The sequence below is a fragment of the Watersipora subatra genome, chromosome 11 (genome assembly GCF_963576615.1).
Source record: "Watersipora subatra chromosome 11, tzWatSuba1.1, whole genome shotgun sequence".
Classification (NCBI taxonomy): Eukaryota; Metazoa; Bryozoa; class Gymnolaemata; order Cheilostomatida; family Watersiporidae; genus Watersipora; species Watersipora subatra.
In genome coordinates, this window is record NC_088718.1 from 42,629,750 (window position 1) to 42,637,529 (window position 7,780).

At 34.7% G+C, this 7,780-nt stretch overlaps 1 protein-coding gene across 1 annotated transcript; it reads right to left on the reverse strand.

Moving 5' to 3' along the window:
* Positions 1-2,155: 2,155 nt before the first annotated feature.
* On the reverse strand, positions 2,156-2,896 carry LOC137408085 (general transcription factor II-I repeat domain-containing protein 2-like). The gene has a single exon (XM_068094479.1). It carries the CDS (start codon positions 2,894-2,896, stop codon positions 2,156-2,158), a length of 741 nt encoding a protein of 246 aa, XP_067950580.1.
* Between the last annotated feature and the right edge of the window lie 4,884 nt (positions 2,897-7,780).

The following is a 7,780-nucleotide window of genomic DNA, read 5'->3' on the forward strand; positions in this document are numbered from 1 at the left end:
GTGTTTTAAGCATGTGGAAGTCTCAATTCAATAAATGCTGGTGATAGCTTAGCAGTGCAATAGCAAAATATTTTTTAAAATTTCTTAAAATAAGTAAAACTTTTCAGTACTGCCAGTTTGAAGAATTTTTGTTTGCTTAGCAATGTCAATTTCATAATCAGTTCAGTGTACAAAATTAGGAAACTCCGAGTGGAGTGGTTCGAGACTGATGCATTGTAGACTAGCTGTAAAACACATTGCATACTTCCATTGGTCTCTCCAACATTATTGACATGTACGACTGCATATGTGTATGCAGTCTGATCGACACAAAGATTTCAGTAGATTGCATATTTGGAGTTGTGTTACAGTATTAAAGACAACTCTCAATAAAACTATTGCTTTACGTAAATCTGTTCCCGAACACGGGTAATGCAACTATATATATATATATATATATATATAAATTTGGTAAGAAATTTATTAAAATTTGACTAAGCAAAAAATTACTAAAAGTTTCGTATTACACAACAGGTGTGTAACACTCATCAGATAAAATGCTTAGTGAGGACTATACACAAGATTCTGCATTAGCTGGTAAGCTGAAATAAAGCCTATAAGCCTATATAAAGTATAAGCCTATACTTTATTGTATATATATATATATATATATATATATATATATATATATATATATATATATATATATATATATATATATATATATATATATATACATATATATATATATATATACAGATAATGGTTGAGACTTCACTGATATAGTGCTCAAGGTGGTCCACCGAGCCTGTATAAGTACAAAGACGGAAAAAGATTTTAGCAACAGTTTATTACTTAAAGTTTCATGATGCAAAATGATGTTAAGTTTGCACCAATCTTCAGATAAAAAATTGCATGACACAAACACAAAACCAATAATACACTAAGAACACCAAAATGCAGAAGATGCAATTGCCGAAATCGTAACGAATGCCCTTTAAATGGTCAGTGTCTCACGAGTTCTATTATTTACCAGGCAACAGTTGACACAGACGGCAGAAGCAGTCAAACATACATCGGATTGACAGAGAGGCAATTTAAGGACAGATTCAACAACCACAAAACATCCTTCGGTATTAGTGACAAGAGAAAGACCACCGAATTAAGCAGATACATATGGCAATTAAAAGACGAGGGAAAAGATTTTAGTATTGATTGGAAAGTAATAACAAGAGCTAAGGCCTGTCAGAATGGTGTTTCGAAGTGCAATCTATGCTTAACTGAGAAGTACTTTATAATTTTCCAACTTCACATGGCTACCCTGAATCAGAGAAGTGACATAGTAACATCCTGTAGACACGTCACCAAATTTTACCTATCTAAGGCTAAGCTCACCAATTAACCAATTTAATAGTTAGGCTTTTATACTTGATTTGACCAAGTATTATACACAAGCACTTCACATTAGCATCTGATGATTACTGCATGCAGTATGAAACTTTTAGTCATAAACTGTTGCTAAAATCTTTTTCCGTCTTTGTACTTATACAGGTAGCTCTTCATTTTGGTGTTCTTAGTGTATTCTTGGTTTTGTGTTTGTGTCATGCAATTTTTTATCTGAAGATTGGTGCAAACTTAACATCATTTTGCATCATGAAACTTTAAGTAATAAACTGTTGCTAAAATCTTTTTCCGTCTTTGTACTTATATATATATATATATATATATATATATATATATATATATATATATATATATATACCACCAAACTTAGCTTCCAAGTAGTTGGATTACAAGAGTGCACCACCAATGACTACAATATAGCCAGCAAAGAAAAAGAAAAGGTAGAGAAATATCTCCCTCTTAGAGAGGAGATTGAAAAATGCTGGAATGTAAGAACAACTGTAATCCCAGTAGTCATTGGGGCACTGGGCGCAATAACACCGGCGCATAAAATGTGGCTTGCCCAAATACCAACAGCAATCAACTCAGGCGAGTTGCAGAAAAGTGCGCTATTGGGAACAGCTAACATCTTGAGGCGAGTGCTCAAACTCTCAGGTCTCTGGTAGGAGACCCGAGTTAGAGCAGAAATTACCACCCATACGGGGTATCCGGGATGAGGAAACAATTTTTTTATATATATTTTTGTGGCAGCAAACACTGCGTGCAACCATCTTTATAGTTGAGCAAGCTGTGGAAATTCAGCCTTTGTTGAAGCTTGCAAGTAGAAGTCCTCCTCAATTTTATTTATATCTGTACCTTTGAGGTTACACAACTCCAGTTGCAGATATGAGACATCAACACTCTTCAATGGCAACTGAGTAACCCACTTTCCATTAAGCTTTGCTGTCTGAGGTGTTTTTATGAGTTGCATGATGTGTTTGAAAGATTGAAACTGACTAAGCCCATTGTTAAAATCTTGTTGCAGCTTTTCTATGAAGTGAGTGTAATCATTTGTAAAAAAGGCCATTCCTTCATCTTCATCTAAAAATGGTTTTAGAGCAGGAGAATGAAGCATATCACCTTGCACATCTACCAGAAACAACTTCAACTTGTAGGAGAAGGCTTGAACAGCTGGTAGTGTATTAATAGTAGTCTTGTTCTTCTCTTGAAGCTTAAGGTTCAGATCATTCAAATGGCCACAGATGTCAACAAGGAAGGCAAGGTCACTCATATCTTTAGAAGAGCTCATCATATCTTGAGACTGTTTTCCATTCAAGCTTGTGCATGTACGTAAAAATGAGGTTAGCTCCTGACAAATACACCACAACGTCGACAGAGAATTTCTCTTACTTAGCTTTCTAATGATATTGTATGTTAGTAAATCTTCAGAAGTGGCATCGCTTTCTTTGAGAAACTTCCTTAAGTTTCTGTGTCTGAGAGCTGATTGACTTCTGATGCAGTTGATCCTGTTCATAGCCTTACGCAATAGTTGTTGAAAGTGACCATTTGGTTTTCTTCATAAAAAATTTTAGTGGATGATGCAATGGAATGCTACCATCGATGGCATATCCTTCTTCAATCTACCTATGACACCTTGCTCTCTTCCAACCATTGCTGGTGCGCCATCTGTTGTTACAGATATGCATTTGTGAATAGATATCTTTATGTTATCAAGTCATTTAACAAGGGCATCATAGGTAGCCTGACTGGTGGTTTCTCCTTCTAAACTAACCAAAGTAAGAAGCTCCTCCTTTATTTCTTCACCATCAAATAATCTGCAATACAGGGTATATGACTAAAGCATAATAGTATGCTTTATAAAGAAAAATGATGATGTTTTATAAAAAAGCATGTAGTATAAATGTGTGAGTTAGCCATTTTGACACAAATATCATAAAATAGATGCATAATTTTCTACTTGGAGTTGTGTTCTCTTTTTACTGTTTCTTAAAATGCACTTGTGTGACTTCAGCTGGCAACTGCATGATAAAAATGACATTACCAGTTGTTAGTGTACACACAGTAGCCTACATACCTTACAAAGACTGCAAATTGAACTAAACCCATTATATCGGCAGATTCATCAATAGCGATTGAAAAGTAATCTGTCTGATCTACATGTACTGTATATGGGTTTGCAAACTTATATTGAGATAATCATTAATGCTTTCAATTCTACCAGTAGCAGTTTTCCTAGAAAGTGGTATTGCCTTGACTTTACCAATCACATCACACTTATCTGGAAAAAATGTTTCCGTAACCTCAACCATGCATTCTTTTACAATCTCATCATGAGAATAGGGAAGCATTGCTTTTGCTAGAATTTTTGACACTCGTAAAAAAGCTTCTGTAGCACGTTTATCAGCAGCTGTAAAAAAAGCTAGCATATTTTCTGAAGAAATTACTGACTCTTAAAGTTTATTTAACTTTTGATGTCTAGCTATAGATTCCAATAGAAATGTAGTATTAAACTCTCTGTGCTTCGTCCCATGATGCCATTTTGATGTCTAGCTATAGATTCCAGTAGAAATGTAGTATTAAAACTCTCTGTGCTTCGTCCCATGATGTCATTTGATGTCTAGCTATAGATTCCAGTAGAAATGTAGTATTAAAACTCTCTGTGCTTCGTCCCATGATGCCATTTGATGTCTAGCTATAGATTCCAGTAGAAATGTAGTATTAAAACTCTCTGTGCTTCGTCCCATGATGTCATTTGATGTCTAGCTATAGATTCCAGTAGAAATGTAGTATTAAACTCTCTGTGCTTCGTCCCATGATGTCATTTGATGTCTAGCTATAAATTCCAGTAGAAATGTAGTATTAAAACTCTCTGTGCTTCGTCCCATGATGTCATTTGATGTCTAGCTATAGATTCCAGTAGAAATGTAGTATTAAACTCTCTGTGCTTCGTCCCATGATGTCATTTGATGTCTAGCTATAAATTCCAGTAGAAATGTAGTATTAAACTCTCTGTGCTTCGTCCCATGATGTCATTTGATGTCTAGCTATAAATTCCAGTAGAAATGTAGTATTAAAACTCTCTGTGCTTCGTCCCATGATGTCATTTGATGTCTAGCTATAGATTCCAGTAGAAATGTAGTATTAAACTCTCTGCGCTTCGTCCCATGATGTCATTTGATGTCTAGCTATAAATTCTAGTAGAAATGTAGTATTAAAACTCTCTGTGCTTCGTCCCATGATGTCATTTGATGTCTAGCTATAGATTCCAGTAGAAATGTAGTATTAAACTCTCTGTGCTTCGTCCCATGATGTCATTTTGATGTCTAGCTATAGATTCCAGTAGAAATGTAGTATTAAAACTCTCTGTGCTTCGTCCCATGATGTCATTTGATGTCTAGCTATAGATTCCAGTAGAAATGTAGTATTAAACTCTCTGTGCTTCGTCCCATGATGTCATTTGATGTCTAGCTATAGATTCCAGTAGAAATGTAGTATTAAAACTCTCTGTGCTTTGTCCCATGATGTCATTTGATGTCTAGCTATAGATTCCAGTAGAAATGTAGTATTAAAACTCTCTGTGCTTCGTCCCATGATGTCATTTGATGTCTAGCTATAGATTCCAGTAGAAATGTAGTATTAAACTCTCTGTGCTTCGTCCCATGATGTCATTTTGATGTCTAGCTATAGATTCCAGTAGAAATGTAGTATTAAACTCTCTGTGCTTCGTCCCATGATGTCATTTGATGTTCGTCTTCTTGTTAGCGGATATCGTTTCCTGGTACAATAGACATTGCGGTTTGCCATGCCTAAAGATGAACGCGTATTCCAGGGTTCATTCATCTTTGAATTCTTTTGTAGATATTTTTTATATCGTTTACTTTGTGAGACTCCCATTGTAACTCTGGCAATGGTTCTTTTTGTTGGAGATGCAATTGCCCCACTGCATTAGTTGGCCTAATTGCGAATGACATGCTCAACTAAGAAACATCATCTTACATGTACATGTATATAAGCCAGTATTTGCCATGTTTCACGACTCGCATGACATGCATTTGGGGCTGTGCACAGGTTCAGTTACTTTGCAATCGAGAGTTCCAATGAACATCCCCTGCTAAGCTTAGCATCGATCATTCAAAACATTTGCGCATTGAGACTGCTCAAATTGAAATAAAAAACGACTGAAGCAGGAAATTTTTTAGAATGGATATCTTAATGCGCATGATTTGCAATTGCCGTTACCATGAATCGCAAGAATGATGGATTCAATAAAGTTTTGCGGATCACAAAACTAGCTTAGTTGCGGATTTATGCCGCTTCCATGATCCAGATAGCCTGCGGATTGGCTCAAATTTGCAAATCATGCGCGTCATAGAAACACAGTGATTAAATCATGATAAAAAAATTTCCTGATGAACGTTTCTGGAGCATTCTAATTTGGTATTTTGTAATTTTGTAATTCTATTACATCGGAAAAGCTATAACATGTGCATGATGTCAGGAATTACGATTATGATGCATGTTTAGGCTATACATGTATATATTGTAGTAATAGTGCACTTTTAAATAAGCCTAATATGCCACAATGCATGTAGTTTTGTACAGTATATCATAAGGATATTTTTGAATTTGTCAAAAGAATTTGAATTTTGACAGAGTTGAAAGAGCCGCAACAAAATTTGCAAAAAGCCACACTTTGCCAAGCCCTGCCTTATACCTTGCTCCTAATATCAATTAACTAATATGTGGTTTCTAATATATGACACCTCATATCTGACATCTGACATCTGGTACCTGAAATTTGAGATCTGACATTTGACATCAGACTTCTGGTATTGAATATCTCTCATCAGGTATTTGAGATATAATACATAATCTATGATACATGCTAGGTGATATCTGACATGTTACATGTATATCTGACTAACTTTGTTAGATCTTAGCTGTTAGTTTAGAGCTTGTAGCTGATTGATAAAATCTAATTTAGAAAATCTTATTTAAAATATCCAAGGAATGTTTTTAAAAAACTGGGGTATGATAAGTGACAGATTTTAGACTTAATCTGATATTAAGTATTCAAGAACTGATTTATAATTTCTAAGATCTAATACATGTATATAATATCTCAAATCTAATTTCAAACCTTGATTTTTTGACACATTATCTGTTGAGTACACCAAGCTGTAATGACTCGTTCAACATAAAATACTATTGCATGAATCATCTTATCATACCTCTTACCATGTGAACTGACAACAATACAGGAGAAACTAATTGTTTTAGTTTGGAGCAACCACTTGCAAAGAAGGTTTCAAAGTCAAGTTTTTCAAAATGATTTCTTTATTTTGGTTCTAAAGTTTATAACAGTCTTAATAGTTTATAGTTATCATGTTAAAAGCAAAATTTTGAATAATTACAATGTGTAAAACAACAAAAGGTTTATCTAGTGAGTTCAAAAATTTTTACATCAAGGAGATTTCTGGTGAGCGCTACCGTTCTCTTTGGAAGAAGAGGGAAGTAGGAAGCAATCTTGGCTTTTGGTGGGTAAAATGGATAATGTGCCTCGTAATAAAGTTTTGTTGGTGCTTCTCATTTTCTTGGTTCTGTAGCACCTGTTTTCAAACCTAAACCCCTATTAAAATAGTAACTCATTAAAACGACCAAAAATGTAGCTATCATAGAGAATATTGTGAAAAAACAAAACGACGTCCTTACATTCACGCAGAAAACTTAACTGGTAACTTGTTATTGGATACAGTGTAATTTGGATGTAGAAAACTTAAGCAAAACTATGACAACAATTGAATATCAGTAAGGTTATCCTGACATACACGTCGGCTACCATCTCTAATCATAAAAAGCAATGATACATAAAGCTGTGGAGAGGCGACTGAATAACAATAATGCTTGAAAATGAAAATTGTTCTAGTTGTCCCGAACGCGAATTTACCATGTATGCAAGGGCGCAACTGAAACTTGCATCGAGGGTGCAAACTATTTCAATTAAGTTTTATGGAACAAATGTGCTTCTCCCAGTAAGTATTTAATGAATGTAAACACAAAAGATATTATGTTTAAAGATTTCATCTAATGTTATGGGAACTCATTGGCAATGCAAACTAATATTATGACAAGATAATAAATAATAATAACAATAGATAATAACAAGATAATAGCAGGCAAAACACAATTAGATACAAAGTTATTAAAATATCTAGAAGGTGGTGAGCTAGAAAGATTATACCTTTTTACAGCTGGTCTATTAACCTGTCAGCTTCTGGATAGATTTGTATGAAAATGCACTACCCGAGCCCTGTTTCGCTGCTACCAGCTGCATTTTGAACTCCATATCAGGTACTGAATTTGACCTTGCATTTAATAAAAGGCGCAAGCACTTTTG

Coding starts and splice junctions, on each gene's coding strand:
- LOC137408085 (XM_068094479.1), bottom strand. CDS start 2,896: ATGAACAGGATCAACTGCATCAGAAGTCAATCAGCTCTCAGACACAGA.